Consider the following 26524-nt stretch of genomic DNA (forward strand, 5'->3'; position numbering starts at 1 on the left):
ACAGGTGCTTGACCGAATCTGTTTGTCTGAGGTGGGGGGGTGGGGGTGGGAGGGATACTCACCTGTCAACTGTCGTCAAAACCAAAACGTTTTATGTGCGTTGAAATTCCCGAACAACGCAAGAGCCCAACCATGTTGGCAGTTAAGATTTTTAAAAACGGAAAACATTTTGAATGTTGTTCTAAGACAAAGAAAGAAATCACTGAAATTAATATTGTGACGGCCCTTCATCGACGTAGTCGATGTAGTTGACTTCAAGTAAGCTGTTCGTTGTTAGGTTTACGAGGTGAAAACGGTAGCCACCTTTTGTACTGTGCGCTTTTATGCAGTTACATGATGTAAATAGATGTAAAGTATACCCCCATTGGATGATTTTTTTTTCATCTTGTGGTCTTGGGAGCAGGGCACGGGAAGGCACAAGCGAAAAATTTAGTGCAATTTAAGCCACTTACGCCATCTATCAATTCTCTGACCATTCCGGTCCACTCTCCCTTATCATTCACAATCCCATACTGCCCATCCGGAACAAGCTCAATCTCGTACTCGAACCCGACAATCTTGGAGATTTCGGAGAGCAAGTCGATACAGAAACCTTCGTAACGGTCATTTCCCTCCAGGGCTGGTTTCGTGGAATCTTGCTTTTTCAGCTGAACGTACGGCTTCTCCTGAAAAGAAACAGTTCACGCTACTGTGCTTGTATTAGAGTTTAGTTGAATAGTATATAAAATAAAACGTTGATTTCTTTTTTCCTCTTTTTTTTCAATACATTATCATATACTTTGTCATACAATTCATCGGAAAAAGCACGGTTATGCTTTGTGTGTACTGGAGTATCTACAAAATTGAAAAAAGGTTCCCGTTTTCGACCATAATATACTACAGCTAAGACTGTATAATTGTGTACATTCAGATTTTTTTCTTTGAATTATGCCTATCTCAGCATTCAAAGACGGTCATACCGGTCATGCAAATTGTATTCTCTATTGCATGCACTTCGCTTTTCAGCAACTAACACTATGTAGCAAGGAAATGATAAAAATAGCTACGTTGATATCGATTAGAATTAAATACGAGAAATACGATTTCATTTGATTAATTGTGGCATCAGTGACGCGTATAAATAGTCCTCCCTCCTCAATCATTCATCAGAGGTACTATCGGCTTGTACAGGTGGAATAAGCGCACAAGCACTGCTAACACGAGGTGAAATAGGACGGTGGTTTGCCTGGATTTGAGAGAAGCAATGCTGTTCGTGTTTCTGATGATTTCGAGATAACAGGGTTTCCTCCATACTAGATAAGATTTATGTATAATATCAATGAAAATGAACTAGCTACTCTGAACAATAAGATAAAGTCAGTAAAAAGATACCCTACGTCAAGGTGAAGATCAAATTCATAATTAGTAATGAAAGCTCAATCATTGCGCATGCACAGACCACCTGAAACAATGCTAAGTTGAAGCACAATCTATGTCGTGCATTATACAATCATGCTCAAAGCAAACCCTGCGCAGGCAACACTGCATGCTTATATTTCTGCACAACTGCACTGAGCACATCTTTCAAAAAACCCCACAATCTCTGGGCATTTCATGTAATTTGCATTTACAGTTGATCACCAGCTGGTTAAGTCGAGACTTTTCAAAATTACAACAGAAGCTGTCGGTAGGGTAGTTTGTTTTCGATCCATATCACCAGACTGGTGTCAATTCTCAAAAAGCGACGGTGAAATATATTTATACTACATGTAGTACGACCAAATCAATAACTGTACTTTCCTTATTCTAAAATGCAAAAATCACGCCACGTCTATATAAAGTCTCCATTGTTCCATTTGGAAGTCGGAATCAAATATTTATTACAATCACTACAGTATAAACATAAACAGTGCATTGCACAATAAACGCCCACTCTTCACATCAATCCTCAAATACGCACAGACAGGGGAAGTCAGAGATGACAATCTTGGGTACGTTGTGGCGGAAATACATATGCATATGAATATAAATATATATATATAAAGTGAAAGATATATCAAATATACACAAAACACCTGCATCCCTTTAAAATGTTTAGATGTTTTATGGTTTATATTCTATGAATGAGAAAAAGTCTGCATTAAAAACGAACACAAAAGGAAATAATTGATCTAACGCGTTGCTAGAATTAGGTCAAACTTTTATTTTGCTAGTTTGGCATTACGTGTTTATTTACAATCCCATTGAAAACAGATGAACGTGTATGCACTGTTCCAGCAGAGATTGCCATTATGATTTCTGTTGTAAGCCAGCTAGTCCTACTGCTTTCCAGCTCATTGCTGCTGAAATTGAAGTCAACTGAGTGCCGTTAAAATGGCTTCCCATTCTTAGAAATCGCAATAACTGGGTCGGCCAAGATAGCTTTTAATTACGCCGTCAGAAGTATACTGGAAATGCAGCCTAATTAGCACGTGTTTCACGAATAGCGTCTCAAGTAACTTTGCCACTATTACTACCCAATCCGACTGAATTTTTTAATTAAAGGCCTTTTCGAACGTTGTGTCTCAGCGATACACGGGTAATGGTATGTTTTGAGTGATTGGCAATGTAATGATCTTGCTTTTACGTAAGAGAGGCCTCTATATAGAGCTCCTGCACTCGACACGGCAAATTTATCAACTTACTAAGCAGCAGAAAGTGAACAAATAAAGAATAGAGGAAGGGAATAAAGTCTGCTGAATCTCTCATAACAAAACGGTACAGCTGTAACGCTCAGACATAATGCCTGAAAATGACCTTTAATCTGTCGAAGATAAGCACAGCGAGCTTCATTGGCATTATTGTATATAAAATCCATCGCGGACACGAAGTACTTTGTAAGTAAATAAACATACATAGTAGTTTATCATTTACAAATTCAGGGATGCAAATGTCTTTCCAAAGATGAAAAACACCAAAAAAGAGGAGAGTACATCTTTAAAAACACAAACAATGTCTTCTACTTAGAATGTCTGTCCAACCTACCAACATTGTAGTCACAATCAGGACGCGATGCTGTAAAACAGAGATTATTGCACGCGTAAAATTGCGCACTTTGATATCTCAAAAGCCGTAAAGCTGTGATTCAAGCATGCATGAATATTTTTTGTCTTAAAAAGGGTTTTTGTATCAGAAACGAAGTGGTGTAATAAATGGATATGATGTTAGAAAAGTGTACGAAAAGCAGTGCCAAAACTCATGAATGAATCCAAAATTATTCAAATTCGCCGCATACTACTGCATACATGTAAATGGATATGCTGATATACACGTTCTTATGTGCCATTTAGCTTTTAGAATATGCTCAGAATAAATTTTATAAGTAATATTTGAAAAGACAATCTATAAGAAACATTGAAAACTCCTTCAACATAAGTAAATCTATATATACAAAATGAATGTTCAAAGATAGATTAGGAGAATTTAAAAGTACCATTGTTCAAATCGAGGAGCAATATTGACCGTCAGATGGCGCTAAGTTCCGGGCCTATATCCCATTAGACATAGCCACTGACACAAATGACATCTGGCGTTCCTGCGTTCTTTCATCTTTATTCAAAGGTCACTCTCGATCAATTATATCGAACACCCCTTATCTTATTCCTTCAGAAATTTATTCTGAGCACAAAATAAAGCTATGAGTTAATTTCTTAACTACGGCTTTAGTCTACGTTAACCATTCTCGAGGAGTGTGAGCAAGACAATCGTTCTCGGACCGATGGTCACTGGCGACCCAATGCCCAGTCTCCTCGAAGAAATTCCAAATGCTATGAATTAACAGCAGCTGTTTCACAAAAAGTATCCACTAGAAATAAGTAATTAATTTTAGCTTCTTTAACTTTGTGTCGGTACCATCGTGGTACATTTATTTTTGTTCAAAGTAGAATTTTTTGAAATTTTCGAAAGGGTTTTGTGAAACAGATCCCTCTGCCTTGGATCGCCGTTACTTCAAACATGGCACTAATGCGCTTTTTACTGTAGAAAACATGCTTCCATATAACAAAGTGCATATATGCGATTCTTGCAATTATCTAAGATTATCAAATTACTACTGTGTAAAAGTACCTTTAAATGCGTTGCTATGGTACCAAGTTTTGAGAAATATAAACATTTTAAAAGATTTTGTCCTGTTAATTCAGAATAAATAATACTCGAGGTGTTTTTTACAAGAACCTCATATGCCTTCGAGGTTTACTGGGTGGATAACTGAGGTTTTAAAAGAAATAAGGATTCACAGGGATACTTGGCGGAAATCGAATTTGCGTAGTAGGCGAGAAGTATAAAATTGCAGACAACATATTTACAGGAGGGTGTAGCGGGTACGATACATTTGAAGATTTTGGTAGATAAATCAATAAACAGAAAAATCAGTGTAGCATACCAATCTCGATGTTATCAAAAGCGTTTGGTTGGCAAAATGGCGGACTTTTAATGTCGGTGGCTCCGTGATATTCAGTCCTTTCTCTGTCGACCACGTACCGACCTGGAAACGGGATATTGCCAACAATATAATAATTTAAACTGCAGTTGTGTAATTGAGTTCAAATCGCTTTCACTGTTTAAAATTTAGCTACATTAAGCAGTATTCACTTGTTTCCCATACAATGTACATAACTAGATATCATCCTTCCTTGACTGGTTTCTTGAATATTAATTTAAAGAGGACACATAGCGTAATATGTATGCATAGTTTAATTATATAAACTATTAAACCGAAACTTTTTCACTTTACCATTTAGAGATACTAAAATACCTTCTGGAGCGCTTCATCTGTATCCGTCAGTTTCAAAATGTCAAACTCCACATTGGATACACGTAAACCATTGTCTATGCGGATAGAGCCTGTCAATCCTTCAACCCCTTGAACCTGAATGATTTACCATTTCATAAAATAAGTACGATTTTTAAATTTTATAATCGCTTCATCGGAAATGTAATATTAAAACATTGCGTGTTAGGCCAACATGTACTGATCGTTTAAGACATAATATTCAAGTTTAGTCTAAAAAGTCAAATCTAGATCGTATTCATGAAGTATTGTTTGTTGAAAATTTTGTTCACGTACGCAATTAGTGACGGCCTTTTAGCTTCAGTGAATGCCTAATTCATTTTCTCCAATATTGTAATTATCATCCTACATTACATCTTGTTTATACCAAAGCATCAAAATTTGCAATTTTGATATATGACAATTTCATGACGACTTCTGTGCTTTTATCTGTTCTAGCAAAAATAAAGCTTCGGCGAGCCTTTCAGCATTTGGGACACAAAAGTGCCACTTAGAGTGCATTCCCAGAGATTTAAATCGATCCATCCGGATCGACCTAACTCCCTGGGGGTTCAGGCTAAATTGCAGTCAGCTGAGCGCTCACGGTAGTTAATTACCCCCTGACAGCTTTTAGTAGGCGGGACAGACGCTTAAGCCGGCTACGCTGACAGGGATAGATCGATCTAAAATCTGTGGGAATGGGGTCTAAACCTTTGTTAATGTATGACAATTTTTTCTTCAAGTTCAATAAGGACAAAGTGCACTAAAAATTGCAAAAGGCTTGAATTCTGAAGCACTTACCCTATTTATATAGTTATACAGACTGCTCCCCAGTGCCCACGTTTTTGAGTCACTGCAAGAAAGGTTTCCCATGTAAATCGAGGCACTTTTGTTTAAAGCTTCCAGTGCATTCGCAAACAGCAATCCGGCATCGTAAGTCAATGCAACTCTAGTCTGAAGAAAAATAATTTAGTATGATTAACTTTCTTTAAAGGTACATACGAACCGAGCATCGGTGGAGAGTGGATTTCCAGTAACACATCTAAACCACTTCTACTAGTTTCTTATACGACTCAAATAAATTCGACATGCCAGGAGATAAACTGAATACATGTAGATCACTCGATCACCCATAAAAGAGCTTCAGACTGCTCCTTTCTTTAAATTTTTGGTCGGAAATTAAACCTACTGTCGTGACCTACTTTTCTGCCCCATTGATATACAGCATAGAATGCTAGCCGAAAAATCCGTTTAAACGTCATTTTCGGGTAAAATTAAACAATGCCTTTTGGTAATTCTCTTAGTTAAACTACTTGAAACTATATGCTGGCATTTGGTCGGTTTTTGTGGCAAAAATTGACTTTGTTTGCATCTTTAAGCAAAACCCGTTGAAAACAACCATGAGTTTTACAGTTTATCGATGACTCTCTTTTTTTAACCATCACTGGTTAATCTCTAGTTAAATAGTTATGATAAAAGCATGCTGGGTAAACTACGAAACTCTAGGCGTTTAAAATCGATATGAAAACATCTTAAAATGCCACCAGCTCAATTCGCAATTGCAAAAGCACTTAAATTCCATTAACTCATTAAATCTTCATCTAATCGTTCTTTTAATTAAGTTAAACTAAAGGCCAGCTGAAAAAAAAAACAATTTTTTTTATTTAAGTGGTTTTGTGTAACCGGCTAAACGGAAAGCTTCAATGCATGCACAACAAGGCTTTGGCATGACATCGTCGGCCAAAGTTTAACGTTACAGTGTCGCCCGTTCAATTGATCCATGTATGTAAAATGGAAATCAAGCAGACAGAAACCGTAAGGTGAATTCGTTGACCGACAAAGTACGCAATCCCCTGCGCTACGTATATAAGTATGTTATCTGTATTGTACTTCGGAGGCACCCGGTGCATTCATAAGGTATCAAATCCCTGCAACACGGGACGATAACACGTAGGCCTATTCTGCAGTCAATGCTCTCTAAAGTCATTGACCTTTCAAATGTTGCTGAAAGATAGCAGTAGGTGCATCATTAAGACAACTGAACTCTTAAGTCACTGACCTTACAAGAATTGCCACAGTATCAATAGGACTACGGATCTGGTAAGTTAGAAAATATGACACAGCACGATAATGCGGAACAGTGCTTTTACAAGTAGAACTGTAGAATCTACCATTGATTACCACCATCGGGCACTAACCTTTATAAAATTGCTCCCATTTAACACGGTTTTATTAGTTTTCCTCTCCCAGCTCCGCATATCCTTCAATACTTCCTGTACTGACGCGTTCCCCTTCTTCACCAGTCTTATTACGGTCAAATTAAGATGATTGTGCTTGTAATCGTCCATTGGAATTGCTTCTGTGTCCTTAAAGAAAAATTCACATACGGTTTCAACCATGCAGTAAGCAGGATGGCTTTTGGTTGTTCACGGGTGCATATGGCAATCCAAAAAATAAACAGATTTTTAATTTCGGTTGACGCTTTTGATGATGCTTGTAAAATGATGGCTACATGAATATATGTACATTATCTTTCTCCTAAATTTTATTTCCGATTTTTTTCTCGACCGAAGGAAGGAACAAAAATTTTGTTTTTATCTCCTTATCAACTTAACGCAATTGTTGTTTCATCATCTGATTCAGTTATAGTAATGTTAAGATTGGCAAATGCACAAAGTGCCCACTAGTGAAAAAATGTACGTAATGTATTTACTTACCGGGTTTGCAAGGATAAAATGATGCAGTCCGTCTATTATACCTTCTTGTAATGCCTGAAAATTAGCAAGGAAAGATTTACTGGCATGACCACACACGTGGTGAATATTTTCTACAGAAAAACTTAAGAAATAATCACAATCTTAAAAAATACAACGATATACCCTGAACAGTTCTGAGCTCTCGGGCATTCGTCTCTCGTACATTAAAAAAAAAAAACAATACGATAGACTACTAGAAAATAATATAAACATTAATTGGATCACTAAAAGACAAATCCTTTTTTATGGTAAAACGTGTAAAGACATCATACGAACTTTAAACTATTAAGTCTGAACTATGATAAAAACTACAAATGTAAATTTGAAATCAACTGTATTAAATGATCATTTCTTTTGCTGTCTTAAATCAACCCATTTTCATTCAAAACCACCTCTTCTAATGTCTCAAAGGTCTGTTGCACGATTCATTTTGTAATTCAATTACTTCTAGAGCTAAATCATATTTTCCCGAGAGTCATGTTAAGAGTCAAGCCAATTAAAGAAAAAGTGCACGCGGCCCTTCAATGTATTACATACAAAACTTTGGCTTTCAGGTCAATGAAGAATTTGTTGGTAAGTACAATGTGCCAGGAAATAATGGCGTTCTAAGGGCAAATTCATCGACTTGTATACTGACTGAGATTTTCTGCTAGAATTACTGCTGCTTACGTATCTAAGCATCATTTGCGTGGTTTCAACATCTAGATCAACAAACACATGCTTGTGTTCTTTTCTGTCTGGGTTTTTCAGTGACTTCACAATTTCTCTCATATTGGACCTTGTTGCGTGGCGTAAGATGATACTTGGTCTTCGCAGTAAATTAGTTCCATAAATTGATTGTAGTAATAATAACCCTGGAACAATAAAACACATGCATTATACTCCCTGTGACCAGCACTTCATTAAGCACAGATAGAAGCGTATTGAAAAGATGTAAAGAAGCAGAAGGCCATGGGAGGTCGGAAAATATGGACAAAAATATAACTAAGTATTAAGTATTTTTCTTTTTCAAGGTGTAAGGTGGTAAAGGCACGGTGCGTGTCTCTGGAACATTTCAGGTTTGTTTCAATTTGATTCCAATCAAATCAAACACGCGAATGCCAAATGTGTACAAACGAAATCGCATATTTCTCATCTTCTAGTGTCATAGCCCGGTAATATAAGGGAAGCAGCAAACAGGCGGATTGTAACGTATACCAAACTGAGTGAAAATATGGTTGCTCCAAATTGCTTAACTGCTTCAATACATCAAGAACACGATTAATTTTCTTTATTGAAAGTCTTCCAATTCTAAATATTCAATGAAAGATAAAACACCTAATCATTACCAGTACATAACGGTGAAGAAGATAGCGTTTGTGATCTTGTTACATTATATATATGCGCCCTTACAATAAAGAAAAAAAAAAAACTTACTTTCGTGATCACCGTAAAGTATAACAAAATCTTTCCACTGATAGTACTCAAGGATATCATGGTACAGACTGTTCAGTACAGAAAGGTCAGGGTGGATATTTATCGAAGATGGGACTCGGTTTTGCTGAAATACATTGGGCCCGAGCTCGAAGTGGGGGATGTCTAAGGCGTTGCAGATGGAGCTGACGTGAGAGGAGAGGTAGGGGTCGTCGGGTCCCATGACACTTGCCACGCCACGGCCGATCTGGTAACATGCTGAAATACAAAAAGAGAGTGTTGTGACGTCATTTAGAACTGAACCAGTCTAAGGGACAGTGTGACAGGAGTGTTTTGGCTACTCCCTAACCTGAACCAATTAAATGGGACCCCGGACTTCAATTTCTTTGATTTCTGTTAATGTTTCACGCCATGTTGACAGGTTAGGCAGCTACTATTCCATTTTAGGTACTTACACCCCATTTCCATAGATTTTTAGATCGATCTATCCCTGTGGGGATTACTGTCAGCTTGGCCGGCTTAAGCGTCTGTCCCGCCTACTAAAAGCTGTAAGGTGGTAATTAACTATGGTGTCCGCTCGGCTGACTGCAATTTAGCCTGAACCCCCAGGGAGTTAGGTCGATCTAAAACTTAATCCTTAGATCGATCTAAATCTCTGGGAAAGCACCCATAGATACATCAAGCAAACGTAACTCTGGCTATACTAGGTATCATACAATGTTTTTTTCCACCGGATAGAGCATCATTTATGTACGTGCCTTAAAGTACCTAAAGAAACAATGGGATTAAATAAATCAGTACTTTATTGTTGTTAAGTCTGTAGCCGTTGAAGATCAAATCATGATAAAACCCATGCCGCCCGAGGAACTTCTCCTGCAGACGCCCTGAGTATAACAAATGTGTTAAACAATGTCAAAAAATAAAGAAAAAGGAATACGCCCTTTAACAAAGAAAATTACCCCCCTTCCCCCGTGCCTAGTTTTTTTTCTATTTTTTTTTTTTTAGCCCCTTAAGTAAGACGTCCATAAGCACCTGTTTAATCTATTATATTATCTGGAGGTCAACTAACTGGACATCGTTGGTCATAATTACTGGTGCTTAATCAAAAATTCACCGTGGCCCACAGCAAGACAGCAGCTTGATTAAAAGTCAATGCTTAATTGGCTGTCCGTAGACTGACCGACACTGCGCACGTGTCGACTGGACAAGTGAGATTCTCTCTTCGAACTAGAAAAATACCTTTGGGGATACGCACACCCAGTGTTAATTGCAGCATTGTATAACCCTCTCCGGGTTAATGGTTTAAAAACATAGTATGTATAATTGAATGAAGAGCCTGGTATTACCCAGATGTGAAGATTGTAATGTTTTAAGAGTACTGCATCAATGCCAAATATTCGCCTAGACTTAATTTAAGAAATGTAAGATTCATTATGACTTGTTTCTCTTTATGAAGATCGGATATGGTTGTTATATATGTTGGATACAGCAAATGTAACAGCAAATAACGACATTGATGTGTTTGGGGTTTTCAATTTGAAGATATTCCCAAAACAGCCACGTGCAGTTGCAATAATTATACATTTTATGTGGAGGCTATATCCATTATTACATTTTGCCTTCTAATTTCAATAAAAATTGGACGGGATTGGTAGGGATATATTTCGTAGGATTAGCATGTCAAATCGGGGTTGTATATTCTGATAAAACTTATAAATGCTCGTTGAAACATGATGGTGAAACACTGCGATAAATGAAAGCTCCCATATGGATCGTCTGCAAACTTCATGAGGATATATTTTACATAACGTACCATTAAAATGGAATTCATATTGTTGAGGAATCACAGTCAGATCAGAAGATGATAAACAACAACATATTCCATATCACCCCGAAAATTTCAAAACAAATAAAGCTTAAGTCTTAAAAAAAGACAGCAGGTAGAAAAAATGACGTTTTCATTTAGAACTTATTTCCTTTTCAATTACATTATGCTATACGAACGTGTTATATTGTACAACGGATACCAAACTCAAGCCTACACAAACATCAAAATATCATCAGAAATACGAAAAATTAACAGTACGACTCCTTTATCAAGAAAAGATGTACAGGAATAAGGATTCGAAATTGATCGTTCGTGTGTTAATCACCATCACTTTTTGCCCGTCCAAGAACAAAGCCATCTTAACACTTCCAAATGTTGTGGCTACGCTGGGCCCAAAGCCTCACAACATTCAAACAACGCTTCATCTGATCCCACACGTGTCTTGTTTGTACTTATACCCTATTATGTTGCAAGACGGTAGGTCTATTGGTAATATTGGAAATTCTTTATCCCAACACCAGGTAGAATAAAACACCTGTGTATTACGGAAACACCTTGAGGCTAGAAACTTTTTACAGATGTGATAACAGCAGAGATTGCATTAAGTTTCAGACTTAATCGATTGCCGCTATGAGGAACACCCCCCTTTTAAACGTTAAACCTCAGCATTTGAACTCCGTAATTTTAAAAACAGATGAATGGCACGGCAGGTTAAAAGCCGATTTACTGAAAAGACAGCGATCCAATCGATTTTGTATTCATTGTCCTTAATTACAAGTCATTTGAGGCAAATCTCGTAAACATTCAAAGTGACAAGAAATCCGGCAACCAGCGGCCAAATCACCCAGCGCACAAAAATCTTTCTCTGAGCGCTTGGCACCAGTTGCATACGGGCGGGGATCTGCCATCACTTAGAAGTCCTCAGAAGAGCCAAACGCTTTAGAAAGTTTATTCCGTGAATAAATGATCATGAATGAAAGAATGATGACCTTAGTCAGCCAGTAAATAGTTCACTCAGCCGTAAATCCGACTGCAGTTTGTATCTGTGTTAAGTTTCCTAGGCATTTTTATGTCATTACTTTTTACCTGACAATATTTTTTTAGATTATGGAAATATATTTGCACAATGTAGGGCAATTTATTGACTGTTCACGAAACCATTATTTTTGTGGTGTACAATGTATATAAATACGATAAATCATTCTATTCCGTTTTTCTACACAGATACAAGATAGCGAATAAAAAGATGGCAACTGCCATTTTTCGTACATGTACATCAATGTCTGATCATTTCAGCTTGTGGGATTGTGTGTTTTAATATAGGCCTACGATATCAACAAGTTGATTTTCGTTTTACCATCTTTGGAAAGAGGATGGGCTGTTTCAGGAGTAAATTTAGTTACACAGAGGTGTAATTTTAGTATGTTTGTCTTTCTGTCTGTTTTTGTTTGTTTGATTGATTTTCTCCTTGCCTGCCTACTTGTGTGGTTGTGGATCTTCTATGGCGCTTCGTGGTCGTATTTTTTTTCTATATGTGGGTTTGTGAACTTTAAAGTAACCATTAAGGTCAAATTGGCAATCACAGATAACATCCTCACAAATCGTCACATTTACAGAGAAACCATCTATGATTGTCAATAAGGATCTCAACGTACTCTCTGGCCACAGGGTGCGTTAGTGGTCGGTTACAAAATTATTGTATTGCCAATACTTTATTTTGTTTACTATTTTAAAAGCCCCTGATATGACAGTGTAACCTCAACACACCTCTTAACGTATTGATATTAACAAACACCTACGTATAGTTACAGCAGACCAGAGGTCGTGCCTGGACACACGCGTATAAGTCTGCCGAATACTTTTAATCTTGTCTAATTCAAAAAAAGAAGCTTCCAGTATCAGACGGTTTGATTTGGATACAAATACGTCTCTGAGATTTGTTTTCCAACCGTGAAACACAATATTTGTTCAGATTACTTGACCATCAGGAGGTCCGGGAGCCAACCGGCATATTTCAATCAACCGCAGTTGAAACCTGTGATATTTTTCAGACAAAAAGATATCTGCACGGTTGGATATGGGGGTTTAAAAGATGTTTTTCTATACAGAGGTATAGATCGGGATTGAGTTCATGTGCACCTAGAATTTCTGGTAATAGAGGTTGATAATTTGTTGTCTGTTGAATTCACAAGGGTGCTCTACTGAAGAAACAAAATATGCACATCGAGTGGCGGAAGCATAATATATAACGTATAGTAGGCCTATAAAATGTAGTAGCCTGTCGTAACGGCTTTAATGTTTTCTAATACACATCATTTTTGTCTTAAATCAGCTTCATTGTGCTTCATTATTTTGATTCAGATATATCCGCTTACAATAAACCGGTTTGAAATCAGTATATTACCACCCAATGGGTGTAAATGAAGGGATTCCGTCCATCTGTTACAACTTACAGGCAGCTGCTTGTATCAAATGCACACCTGTAATTATGGTTACCGTCAATACATTCTAATGCGGTTCGTCTGGGATCCATGTGGTGTTTCCCGTCACACGTAACTTTACTGTATCTATATTTGTGAAGCGGTTTGAGTAAAAAATGCATTAAACAAATTCCCATATGCTATATTCATTAAGAGATGAGCATTAAGAGACTAATACGCTTATCAATGCATCAGTTTCACCTGCATCTTTAATTTAGGAGGGTTTAAATGGAGAAGAATTGAAAATTGATCTAATTGGACATGCATATCCCGCTTATTCTGTACGATGTCTATGGGAGATCTCCAAAATTTAATAGAGTGACGCCATACGTCACAAGTAAACAAGTAGGCTTGTCATAAAATACACAGAGCAAGCTAAATCTGTGCTCCAGTCGGTTTTAGAACAAAAAAATTAACATCTTTCTGACTTTGGAACCAAACGCTTGGTTGCAATCACCATTTGGATGACCCGCTATTTAACCGTTTAGCACTGCTGGCGGATCATGTGGGTTAGATGCTGAGGATGTTACGTCATAGCGGGTATTGCAACCACCCTTTTTATAGATAGGACTAAAGTAGCTTTGTTAAATTAAGTCCGATCTAAATGCAGCTGAGTAATGCTTTCAGCTGCGGTATTAAGGCATGGCAGAATATTTGCATGTTACATCTTACACCAAGCCACTTAATTTATGATACTCATGCAAAAAAAAGGTTAAATGTAGCCTTGTCTTTGTCAGAGAGAAAGTATATTAATATACCTTGGTTAAAATAGATTCATGTGTTGGCTGATATGATTAAGGATAGAAAGTTAAATTAAGTAAATAGAGGGATAAATAATTATGTTTCTGTCAGAATCATTGCTGTTTGAACCTAAATTGGTCTAATTATGTCAAAAATTGGATTTTCTATCAGGACATGCGACTCCCATTGGCGATAAATCTACTTTCACACTTAATTCTATCTGAATCGGAGTTTCCTATGGAATCCCAGGAGGGCCAAGCGAAAAAAAATTGAAAAAAAAATTTTTTTTGAAAAAAAAAAAAAAAATTTGAAAAAAAAAAATTTGAAAAAAAAAAAATTTGAAAAAAAATTTTTATGAAAAAAAAAAAAAAATTGCGAAATTTGCGAGATCGCGTGTAATCCCGCGAGATCGCGCGTAATCCTGCGTGGCCACGTGAAATCCCGCGGTACCGAGCAAATTTTATTTCAAAAGGAAATCAAGAAAAAGAGAAAAAAAAAAACACGATATCTCACGAGAAATTGCGAGAATAGAAACATGGCGGAAGAAGCCACGATGTGTTTAAAATGCCAACATAGCACGGACTATGAACAACAGGCTCACATTCCCATTTGTAATTCATGCGGATGTGATAATATATTGCACGTAAGTTGTTTTCTCTTTATTCTTTATGCAGATGATAGTGTGACGTATAGTATCATTAGTGAATCAAGGACGAGTGTCCTCTTAGTCTTATTTCTTTACTATTACTACACATCTCCAGTGTTATTATCAAAGCTTTTCTTTGGGCTACAAGTATGATATATATATATATATATATATATATATATATATATATATATATATATATATATATCACTGTAAAAGACTTATTCATATGTGATTGGCTCTCGAGGAGAAATCTCAGAAAAAATTCACATCCATTTTGTAATAAACAAAAGAGCATACTAAATGAAATTGCCTTATAATGTGTGTATGTTTAATTGTATCTCTTATAAGTCATCTATAGTCTGTCATTGCTTCATGTAAAAAATTCATTTTATTTTTGAATTTCAGATTTAAAGGTTTTCCTCAACAATCTAGTGGAACATTATAAAAGCAAAGCTTTGATATTAGAATATTTAAAGGACATTGGTATTACCTGGAGGTAAATATTTTTGTGTAGAATTCTTTGTGGCAACAAATGCTTATTTATATTTGCTTTTTTGTAGAGAAATCTTTGTGTCAATCAATGTCATGTTAAATTGGACAGCTGCTGACATCACTGGGTAGTTTTTTTTTAATGATGGCTTGGACTCCTGGAATTTTTGTTGAAAATTACAAGTGGTGATTTTAAATGGCATGAATCCCCAGAAAAGTCTTGGTCCGTGTTATCATTTTCATATAGATTCCCATAAAAATCTGCAAAATCCTATTGCATGAAGGGCAAACTTTAAAGTTGTCAGCTCACTGAATATCTTAAAGCAGGTAATAAGTTCAGAAAGGATCTAATTATTTTTAATTATTTTGTTTTTCACTGTCAGTGAAAGAACCCTCAAGAGAAGGTTAAATGTTCTTGAAATCAAGCAACATGAACATGTCCCTGTTCAAGAATTAAGGGTAAGCGATAATTTTGATGCTGCCTACTTTGAATCAATCTGTATGTTGAAATAATATCTGTAGTATTTTGATCACTCAAGTCTTAGAATAGAGGAGATGGCATAAATACACCAACCAACCAGTACAGTATTAGTATATAGATATGTCTGATAGAAAGTCTGTTACAATCCAAAACTTAATTATATCCCCCTTGTACAAATAAAATGAAAATATTGACATCTTACAGTGATTTATATTTCCAATTATAATTTAATAAGGTTATATACATAATAAATGGTCATTTTAATGTGTGAGTCATATCTTTTTATGTAGGATATTATTCAACAAGAAGTCGTTGTTTGTGGGGGACTGGCAGGTGTAAGGCGAATATATGATCAGTGTCGCCAGAAATATCACAAGGAAGAAAAAAAGGTTAGTTAAGCAAAGGATTAATTTTTGCAATTAAGCAGTTAATTAAAAAATGAAAGTAAAAAATCTATATTTGTTTCACCTCTATTAAATTATATTATTCTGTTACTCTATCCTAAGAATTGATGTGCAAGAGATATTGCATGAAGTTGATCATGAAGGTCGGAAACTAAGATTACGAAGGGCTTTAAATCGACGAGTTTTTAAATCACAGATAAATATTATTTTTATGTATAGACACAGAGACCTATCTGTCTTGATCATTTAAGCCATGCACTTTCAGCAATAACACAATATGTGGAAAACTATTTAGTCTTAAACCCTTTTCTGGTCACAAAAATTGCCAAGTCATCATACAGTCAGTTTCAACTAACTTAAGATTATAGAAAGATAATTGTATGATGGAGCCACTTATCAGTAAAAGTTGTTTGATTCGTTCATTTGAGGAATGTATCAGTCAGATTATTCACATGTATATACTTTCAAAATGACATTTAATTTTAGGTTTTCATGTGATAATATCAACTATTTCTTTTCAGGGACCAAATTGGATTTGGTCTGTGGATGGTAATGACAAGTTTCAGTTCTGCCATATTTACATACATGGATGCATTGATACATTTTCACGCAAGATTTTGTGTATGTATATAATGTACTGTTTTAAGTAAAAAACCAATTTGAAAAACTTTATCCCTTATCTAACCACACACTACTGGGTTTAAAAGAGTTTACTAGTATTATCCATTTCTGATTTTGCCATTGTAACATACTAGTTTGGGGTATATTTCAACACTGTGGTCTTCTTAAACATCTGTGCTAATAGTTACCGTTTTTTAATAGTCTGCCCTAATAGAACTAGAAGTGACCCAGAGACAGAGAATGTAGACTTAATTGAATGCCAAATGTTCCTAAGAAGAAATAGCAGTGATCAGCGTGCTTTCTCCGATAGTCACATCATGGGGCCTTCACCACTGAACCAGGTATGTAAATTTATTATTATATTTACCCATTTGTCACAAGGATGTCTATTAAAGCCTGTAGTTGGATCACGCACTATTCTGATGTCATGCATTTATTTCAGAAAATAGAGTGTTTCTGGTCAACTTTCCTAAAGAGAGTTTTAATCCGTTGGCATATCATAGAATGACTGATAAATTCACAAGTATTATACTTTTCAGGGTTTGCACAGAGATGGTTGGTATGACAGACACAGTTGCATTGACAAGTGGTGCATGGTATTTGTTTACTTGCCTCTGATACAACATGATATAGATGCATTTCAACTGTGGTGGAACAACCACAAAATAAGACACCAAAGGCAGGTGTGGTTACCCACTGGTGCTGCTCCAAATGACATTTATGCATTTCCACATTTATATGGTAAATTTGGCAATTTCAGTTACATGTTTAGCATATAAAAGATTGAAATATTTAAAACTTAAGACATTTTTGTTTTAAAAATCTTTTACTTTAAATATGAACATGTAGTCAATTTTACACATCACCATGTTCTTGTGGCATGGCTATGTGACTAAATGGAACAACTGGCTTAAGGTATATCAACCTACATATTTTATGTAATATATATTTGCAGGCGGTCACCAGTGTGGATTCACTGTCAGTGATAGAGATTTGGCAGAAGTTGCACGAGAAAAAACACTGAACTATGAACAATCTGCTCGTGTGCCACAGGACTTCTATAATGAAGCAACTAACTTCACTGCCACTAACCACTTGACAATAGAAATATCCACTGAAGAGGAGAGTTATATTCAACTAAGGAGACACTTCATCCTAGAAAGATCTGCATTACAGTCATCTACATATGTGTAAAATGTAATATTAATGTTTCTGCACCAACCTGCAAATTCCAAATTGCTGTACAGGAAAAAAGAGAATAAAGAATCACAAAAGAGGTTATTTACTTTTTTTGATACATTTTAATGTTATTAAAATACAATGCGCAACAGGCTACACAACCCATTTTTATGAAACCACAAGTTCTGTAAGACAAAAAGGTAAATTGGTTTTCCCTTGATGGTGTTATCTCTTTATGTGCATGGAGATGCTGGTGTCACACCTGTCAGTACATAAAAATTCAACCACTTTTCAATAAACTTGACAATACATATAATTCAAAGTCTCTATCCCAGCATAGCTGTCAAAACTACAAAAAAAGAATTAAAAAAATGCACAAAGTAGGTAACTGTCAATACTGATGCAAAATACAGTATGCTTAACAGGAAGTCGAACAGCATTGCAGGTATATGTCTGTTAGGAATATGTTACTAGCAGACCCATGTCAGTTCAAATTCACAGTTAAAATATGCAAGCAAGAGAAATATGAACATTCAAATAAAAATGCATAAATTTCAGAAAAAAAAACAATCAAGCTGGGTTCCCAATTTGATCTGTGCTTAAGAATAATTATTGGATTTTCAAACTAATATGTCACTGTTTTTTCTTTATAATGTTACTATTGGCAGTACACAATTTGTTTTGCCAAATCTGATACAATTTTACGTAATGATACAACCTTGAACTGTCTATCATAATAGTATAATGTATAAAAGGTCACTGCCATTTGACTTCATGCCTTTGGGGGTTAAATCCCTCAATAAAAATGCTAATATTTAAAAAATATTGAACGCACATAAAAGGCAGTCAAACTGGTGCAAGTCTAGGTACAATTCAGACCAAGAACCCTTTCAGTAGGTTTGAGAGCCACGAGTAGCATGACGTTAATGGCCATTAAGGTGAGAGTGACCAAAATTTATTTTCCCTCACCTTTGATGCTATATTACATAATGCTTAAGAGCATAATCACCACCAATTCTTAATTATGCAATGCAGTTAAAATGGTATTTATAAAAAAATTAATTAGCAAAGGTATTCAGGCCCATGATATTTGAAAATTCCACTATGTACACAAGTGAGAACTATAACTAATGAGTTTACTTCCATTTTCAACAATTAAGTCAATGATAAAAACAGCACAACTTTAATAAAATTGTCCTATCATTTTTAATTACCAGTTTGCTCCTTCCTATTCAAGTTCAGTAGTAACAATGGGTGTATCTCTGCTAATTTTGGTGTATTTTACATTTTATTTTCACATCTGAATATTGGATGTTGAACTATTTGATACAGAACAATGCCCGAGCCCTAACGAAAAAAAATAAAAAATACAAAAAAAACCTGCAGTGTTGCGCATGCAAAGCTCTACAAAATGAAAAAAAACAAGGTCTCTAGCAATGATGGTTCCAGAATTAGAGAGTTTTTAGTTTGGCATCTAATAGCCACTACTCGTCTGAAAATGCCCCAAATGACCCCAAACTCACGAAGATCAAAGATTACCCTAAGGGTAACACCTGCCCATTGTATTATAGATTAGATCTGTTTAGTTTCTGAAAATAGACAATAATAACTATTTTTCACAAGAAAGTTAGCAATTTTAGAAAACTGTGACCTGTTTGACCTTGAAATAATGCGCTCTAGGAGGAGAAGCGGTAACGGTGACTTGTAGTTCACGACACCCTGCAGAGCCATATGAGATAGGTCGGGACTAAAGCCATGAATACTGCCAGCGTACATGCTGGTGGTACTAAAGAGTGTTTTTTAAATATTCTAGCTCCATAAAATCCCTTCTCATCGTGGCATTGGCCTAGCATGGAGCCAATATCCCAGGCTGTTGGGCGGTTTTCCCTTTACAAATGACATCCTCCTCTTCATGTTCGGTGCAATGTCGGCATTTTGAACAGCCCCTCCCTGCCTCATTCGCCAATGCTTTTTTCTTTCTCGCACTTTCTCGCGAGATTTTGTGTTTTTTTAAAATTTCATCTTGAAAATGAAACACGATTGATCTCTCGGGATTTCGCGCGACCACGCGGGATTACGCGCGATCTCGCGGGATTACACGCGATCTCGCAAATTTCGCATTTTTTTTTCAAAAAAAATTTTTTTTTCAATTTTTTTTTTTTATTTTTTTTTTCAAAAAAAATTTTTTTTTCAATTTTTTTAAAAAAATTTTTTTTCCGCTTGGCCCTCCTGGGATTCCATAGTTTCCAGTTACGCCTACGTTTACCACGTACTAAAAAACTATAAGCTCAGAAGGGACTTGGGCTGGCCATGCACTCAATGTCGTAATGGAGAGAGCGGAAGCAAAATGCCATAAAACGCAACAGGATGGATGTCAGCTCGACGTGGCTTATCATCATGATGGTCTCTCTCCATTAAAATCACACTTCATTTTTTTTTTTTTTTTGAAAAATCAAAGGCATTCATCGAAATCATTAAATGAAGAAAAAAAGTCGGCGTGCCGTTTACCCCAGTTTTTTTAAGTGTAAAGTTTATATGTCAAATGTTTAAGACACATATATAACATACCAAGTACATACATCCATACATATACGTGTACTATTTTTGATGGGTCCAAGATTGAATCCAGGAATCAGAAAATTAAGCAATGCCATTCCTTTATAGAAAACACAGGTAGCAGTCAGTCTAAAACATCCCTTCTTTTTACGAAAAACAAACCGTCACTCACCTTTTTTGGATGCATCAAAGCTATTGTGAGGTTTGAGACGCTGGACATCCAGTCGGAGTTTTATACCGCGTAGGCATCCATTGTCTTTGTTAATTCTACTCACTAAATACTTCAGGGCATTTTCGGCCATTTTACTTTCATCATCTCTACCAAATAGGCCGCCTGAAAAGAAAAAAAAATTTACAAAGGGGGGGGGGGTTGTATAATTTTTCAACTTTAAGCAACAACAAAAACAAATACCTTACTGTACGTTCCACGCAAAACTGAACATCACACACACACACACACACACACACACACACACGAAACCGCACATGCACGCGCGCGCGCGCACACACACACACACACACACACACACACAGCAAGCTCAAAATATAAAAACCGAGATAATACAGCACATTATCATATACACAGTGAGCAGGATGGTGTAAAAGCTACATGCACCGAGTACATATGGCGCCACAAGGCAGTCCTATCGAGAAATTAAGTACAATCTAGAACCAACCAAACATATGTTTGGAGGGTCCTAATCTTATACCATACGACAGTCCCTATCTCGCGGATGTTCTTCAGCTGTTACAATGTCAATGTAAATGTATATGTATGAGCTGGCGTCACTGTCTTTGTGTTTATTCAGCACCATGCGCCCCATTACATAAACATATTTAAAAAGCCCCATGGCTGTATACTTCAGGGCATTCTTCTACTTTTTTGTTCATTTAAATCAGTATGTTGCATCTGAGAGAATTTTGTTCTTTTATATCTATCTAAAAATATAATTTTCACAATTCTTATGAAACAATCCCCCATATATATATATATTTTTTTTTACCGTGGCAGCTGGGGGCCCCCTTAGCTTTGGCGCCCTCGTCTGCCTATACATCCCTCCCAGTTGATCCAGCCCTGTGATTAGTTCATATTCATTGCTGCTTTTACCAATACAATGCTTTGCCGTCATTAATTGTCTCTGCAGAAGCTCAAAATATAGAAACTACATGATTTTATTCCCAACACGACATTCACTCACAAAAAATAGACACAAACCACGTCTCGCTCTCTTGTGTCATGCCATTTGTATTGATCTCAGAACCGAATGTCACGACTCGAAGTTGTGTCATGTTTCTAATGTAATTAGGAGATTCTTTAACTTGTCTCATCCTATTTCTAAAATATTTGTCACGAACAACATTAACATGGACTGACTAGTGCCACATCAATTAAAGTTTTGATGCAGTCCAAGATTGGTATTTCGCCTGATTATTTATGACTGCAAGTCCCATTAGATTCTTTGGCGCCAATCTGTTGCGTAATGTCATCTCTTAATCCACGTTCTCTCGGGTCTTGGTTGTGAGAATGGGAAGCTATTGCTATAAGTTAGATCCACTGACATCTACATAACTATCAATTATTATTATTATTAATACGTAAGAGCATTAGTAACCAGGTCGAAAGATGAGTTAAGGCATTTTAATTTCAATTTAAATATTTTTGTTGCTTGGTGGCTCTTTGTCAGTTGCGACAGAACTTGGTCCACGTTTGTTTCAATGTTACCAAGTACCGTGGATAGACTTGTGAACTTGTAACTTGCCATGTGATTAGGTCAGATTAAGTATGTAATAACTAAAAGAAATGCAAAACACATTTCACGAGTTAGCCAAGGCCAAGGTCTTGTGCAGATCACCTTCTAAAAATATTCTTTAAATTAACACCTGCGTTCTTGGCACATCTGTGTTTTTACCAGATGCAACATTTTTTTTTCTAAATCAGAGATATGTCAACTCCAAAAATCTGTCTCTCCCAAATATGTGCATTTTGACAAGGGTTATAGCTTATGCAAGATCTCTGACGAAACTGCACACTGGAAAACGTCATTCTTGCAAATGATACAGCCCGTTGACTGACAATGCGGCTTCTTTTGAAAATAACGCATTTGTACTTACTTTTTAAAGAAAGATATGGATTTGACACAAAGACTTTTGCTTGGCTAAAACTCAACACATTCCTTTTGTCATTAACCTTACTCAAATTCATGCTAAAAACGAAAAAAATATCGCAAGAAAAGTTTCAGATTTAACTAGCCAAAACAAGGTTGGCGTTATTGGGGGTCGCGCCATATAATGCCTTTGCCTGAAATTTAATATGTATGATTATGTAGGACAAGACTTAAAACTGTAATAACCTTAAACTTTCAACAGCATGTTAAACATGCTTCACGTTTCCATAATTGTGATAGGTAAAAGGCTTCTCTTTGCACTGTTCTCGGTATTCAAATAACGCCTTCCTCGTCTACACACTGTCTACACGCAAGGCACGTATTCTGACAATAGGTCCATTGCCTAATGTATATCTAGGAGGTAATAAACGTTCATTATATAGAATGAGAAAGCAAATCGACCATGGAGATCGGTGGATTATAATGCACTTAAGGAATTGTTCTTTCTGTGTGAGTGACTTTGCGTCGAATCAATAAAACACCAATAAAACATCAATTAACTAATTAAAATAATTAGGACAGAACTTCCTTTACAAAAGTTTTTATGTCCACTGCCGCTGCCAATCGGTAACTACTTTCCCTTTGCTACAGCTTGGACAAATATATTCGTCTACGACTACCGTAACATTCCTGTTCATAGTACAGATGAAATGAGGTTTTCGTACAACAGTGACTGGGACACCAGTCCTCAAAGGTTGATACTTTGTGGGTAACAGACTCCTAGGAAACACCATTTAAGGGTGTTGTTGGCCTTTGCCACCCCCCACCCCCCTCATTTACTGTCTTATAAAATCTACATTCTTTTGGATAATAGATAAATCTTCAGTGTTCAGTGACTTTTATTAACATTTCCAAACATTTTTGGGTAAATAATGAAAAATCGGTTTTTCAAATTACCTGAGCAACCACGAACAACGTTTCAATCCTGCGAGCGATCTTTCTCAAAAGCCTTAGTTCAGATTTTATCGTTAATAAAGCAAAATAATGCCTTTGTTTAATACAAATCTGCCATTAGGGGCTCATAACTCCATAACAAAAACATTTAAACCAAAATGACGGCACGAGATTGTACCCCATACACTCGTGGTCATCTATGACGATTTTCGTGACAAAATCTTGTTCAGGGATGAAGCTAAGCCCCATGCCGTTTGCTATCTCACCTTAAAATATAAAGGTGTTACATTGACGATTAAAGCTTTGAGTAGCCTATGCTTTTACATTGCAGCGAGAAATATAAACGTTCATTTTATATTTTCGAGAGGAATTTTATTGTTTTAAATCAGCACAAAGATATATCCATTATTGAATAATTAGATGCAGGAAAAATGTCGTTTTCGGCATCTGGATGATAATTAAAGCTTACAATACCCTTATGGAGTTTAATCACGCTTTTGAAACTTTCAATTGTAAACTCAATTGTGCAGAAAGTGGGTGGACGTAATTGATTATTTTAAGATAATAATCCCACTCGAAGATGAAGAGGTTTTAAACGTTGATCAAATGGAAAGGCAACAATCGATTTTCAGACACTTCACCAGTGACCCCACCCCCACCCTTTTGTTTGAGGCGACACTGTCTTGTTTGTACGAGTGTCATTAAATAAGTCAACGGTAAGTATATCACTGTGTTATCTGGACCAAAGCATAGCATGTCACATACTCAGAGCGGCCATTAGAGGCTTCGTAGCGTATCGTTAATCAATGGATACATAAAAATGATAGGTACTAATTATTCCATGACATGACCATATTTTTGACCAGAGGGGAAACACGAAACATTGTTACAAAGTATAACATGGGATTATTTTGTCAGGAAAGGCCTACTTATTTATTCCAGAATTAGACAGCGTCATTAAAATGATGGTTCAGTCAAACAAATGCCTTTATCTATATGATAAGCCAATCCATAGCGATAAATACATAATGGACTTGCATCAACTAGATATTTACAATTTAGCGAAGGACAGAAGTAACCTTTAGGGTTTGTTCCTTGAAGAGCTTTAATATCTCACAATGCAGTCCATCGTAGAGTAGCAAAGGAATTTGGAAGTGCGCTTTTTGGAATGAACAAAATGGCGAAATTGATTGAAATTGTTTTAATTCTTTTTTCTAACATATACACTTACCAATATTCATTCAATATATATATATATTTATAAAACTTCAAGCCGATTTATACATCCGTGTGCTCGTCACTCCGACATAATTAACATGAACAACCATAATATTTAATTTATGGGAACAATCGTTACAGTGTAAATGAAAAAAATACAAAATCGGTAGAAAATACTTGTAGGTATGTGTAAGTGACTAAAATATTTCCCTGGAGCTTTCTTTGCAAGTTCATCTCGGTCACTGTCACTTGCTCCCACTCAAGATTTCTGTTTATACGGTTGATTTCTAAGGATGCAACTCAACGAAAACCTTGCTTAAGCCCACTGCAAGACGTCAGCAATGCGAAGATTCCTCATTTAAGACCCCGTCTCGAGTGAATAGGGTTCAGTATCCAATTTCACTCAACCACTTTTTTCGTAATACATTTACAAATAATGCACTAGAGTAACACCATTATAAAATCGTTCCAACAGAAACACCTTTCCAAGAAAATAATGACAATTTCACAAGTTGAAGTTGATGGAGGAGACACTGAACTTATTTTGGACTTTTAAGGCGAACAAAGTGCTGCCCCTTTGGAATTCACGGCAGTGTATATTTGCCTTTCAGAAATGAAACTGTAATAATGTAATATTCGTGTTATCTCCTTGATTGGCATTTTGTGTAATCTTTTTCCCCAAGACGCACATCACACCAAGATATTTCCGAAATAGACGCCAGACGTTGTCAAACAATCGCATTCATGGAAAAAACAATCGGTCTCTTTTTAACACAATCGACCTGACATGTTTGACGTATGACCAATTATATTTGAGTAGTCTCGACGGGTTACAAATTATACCATAATTATTTTTTTCGAATTATCAGCATGTTACGCACAGGCCGTTCCATGCACAATGACGTTCATAAGGGATTTCTATATATACATTCAGTAATTCCTCAATTGATGTCAATATTTTGGGTTTAAAGGTTCGTTTCCAGAGAAGATGAGGGGTAAAAACTAAATATGGTAAGTCTCAACAGGCCGTTTGATCACGATTAGTTTACCATTGGGAGAAATTCTAATCCCACTGTTGATTCGCCCGCTGCCAGGTAAGCTGTTAGATAGATTGTCCCTTTTCGGTGTACTTATCGTAATCAGCCGGTTCTGCTCAGAGGGGTTCAATTCAGTACGGCCAATCCATGTTGAGTGGAAACAGGTCAGATTGGAATTTGCATAAAAGGCAAAAGGCATAGGTCACAAATATATCAAAAACAGTAGGATTTTGGATCTAAAAATGCCAATAGCAGCGTTCTGGTAATTTTTCTGTCTATTATCAGAATGCACAATCCAATCGTTACAGACTTCCTTAATGTACCGGTCAGAATCGACATGAATTTGGTCCGGCGTAATTTTTCAAACAAATGCCTGCTCTCCCTTTAGACATGCCCCAAAATAGCCTTGCCTTGAAGCAGACTTCTAACTAGACGTCTAATTGGTCCTGGAGCAAGACCACTCGCTTGCAATCACACAACTGATCACGGCAAGACTTAATGCTGGTTCTTGTGGAAGTCTTTGCGATGTCAAGTCGTAGTCGGTCGAACCTGATTTAATTGCCCGTCTCTCTGAATAACTGGGCCATAATAGGCCGCATTAAGAACAGAAGTTGAGCCGCAGACTGACAGATCCGCGGATCCAATACGGCCGGCCTACTTGAAACCTCACCGCCTCAACATCAATCTATTTAGTGTCTATTAGGGGATTATGCAAGAAAGCTTTCAAGTGGGTCGGCCTTATTTGTTCTGAATGCGCCCAAAGTCAGATAACCAAACGATACGTTGTCAACTTGTCAGTCAGACATGATGAGCCTACATACCCTTCC

At 36.5% G+C, this 26524-nt stretch overlaps 2 protein-coding genes across 3 annotated transcripts in view; one reads left to right on the forward strand and one right to left on the reverse strand.

The window, feature by feature from the left end:
* LOC106171973 (glutamate receptor ionotropic, kainate 2) overlaps positions 1–26524 on the reverse strand; it is a 60881-nt gene that overhangs the window by 7921 nt on the left and 26436 nt on the right. Inside the window, exons 2-10 of the mRNA XM_013552510.3 lie at positions 20556–20717; positions 8959–9213; positions 8212–8396; positions 7504–7557; positions 6985–7152; positions 5588–5740; positions 4772–4885; positions 4400–4501; positions 453–665 (exon numbers count right to left, since the gene is read on the reverse strand). Of these exons, the coding sequence (XP_013407964.3) occupies positions 453–665; positions 4400–4501; positions 4772–4885; positions 5588–5740; positions 6985–7152; positions 7504–7557; positions 8212–8396; positions 8959–9213; positions 20556–20717 (1406 nt within the window). The remainder of the gene's footprint in view (positions 1–452; positions 666–4399; positions 4502–4771; positions 4886–5587; positions 5741–6984; positions 7153–7503; positions 7558–8211; positions 8397–8958; positions 9214–20555; positions 20718–26524) is intronic.
* LOC147764309 (uncharacterized) lies at positions 14491–17925 on the forward strand. 2 transcript variants are annotated; one of them, XM_087001393.1, is made up of 8 exons: positions 14491–14647; positions 15059–15149; positions 15526–15601; positions 15914–16012; positions 16549–16648; positions 16850–16989; positions 17188–17389; positions 17604–17925. In XM_087001393.1, exons 6-8 carry the CDS (start codon positions 16912–16914, stop codon positions 17840–17842), a joined length of 519 nt encoding a protein of 172 aa, XP_086857519.1. In that variant the 5' UTR covers positions 14491–14647; positions 15059–15149; positions 15526–15601; positions 15914–16012; positions 16549–16648; positions 16850–16911; the 3' UTR covers positions 17843–17925. The 2 variants fall into 2 exon arrangements, with proteins under 2 accessions (XP_086857519.1, XP_086857520.1); XM_087001394.1 differs by having other exon boundaries at positions 16549–16576.

The sequence above is a fragment of the Lingula anatina genome, chromosome 1 (genome assembly GCF_051362555.1).
Source record: "Lingula anatina isolate TDL-2025a chromosome 1, LinAna3.0, whole genome shotgun sequence".
In the NCBI taxonomy this organism is placed as follows: Eukaryota; Metazoa; Brachiopoda; class Lingulata; order Lingulida; family Lingulidae; genus Lingula; species Lingula anatina.

Bases quoted from the DNA above. Each gene is read 5' to 3' on its own strand.
- LOC147764309 (XM_087001393.1), top strand. From the start codon at position 16,912: ATGTTCCTAAGAAGAAATAGCAGTGATCAGCGTGCTTTCTCCGATAGT. The intron at 16,990-17,187 runs GTATGTAAATTT...TATACTTTTCAG, and splicing joins GGCCTTCACCACTGAACCAG to GGTTTGCACAGAGATGGTTG. The intron at 17,390-17,603 runs GTAAATTTGGCA...ATATATTTGCAG, and splicing joins TGCATTTCCACATTTATATG to GCGGTCACCAGTGTGGATTC.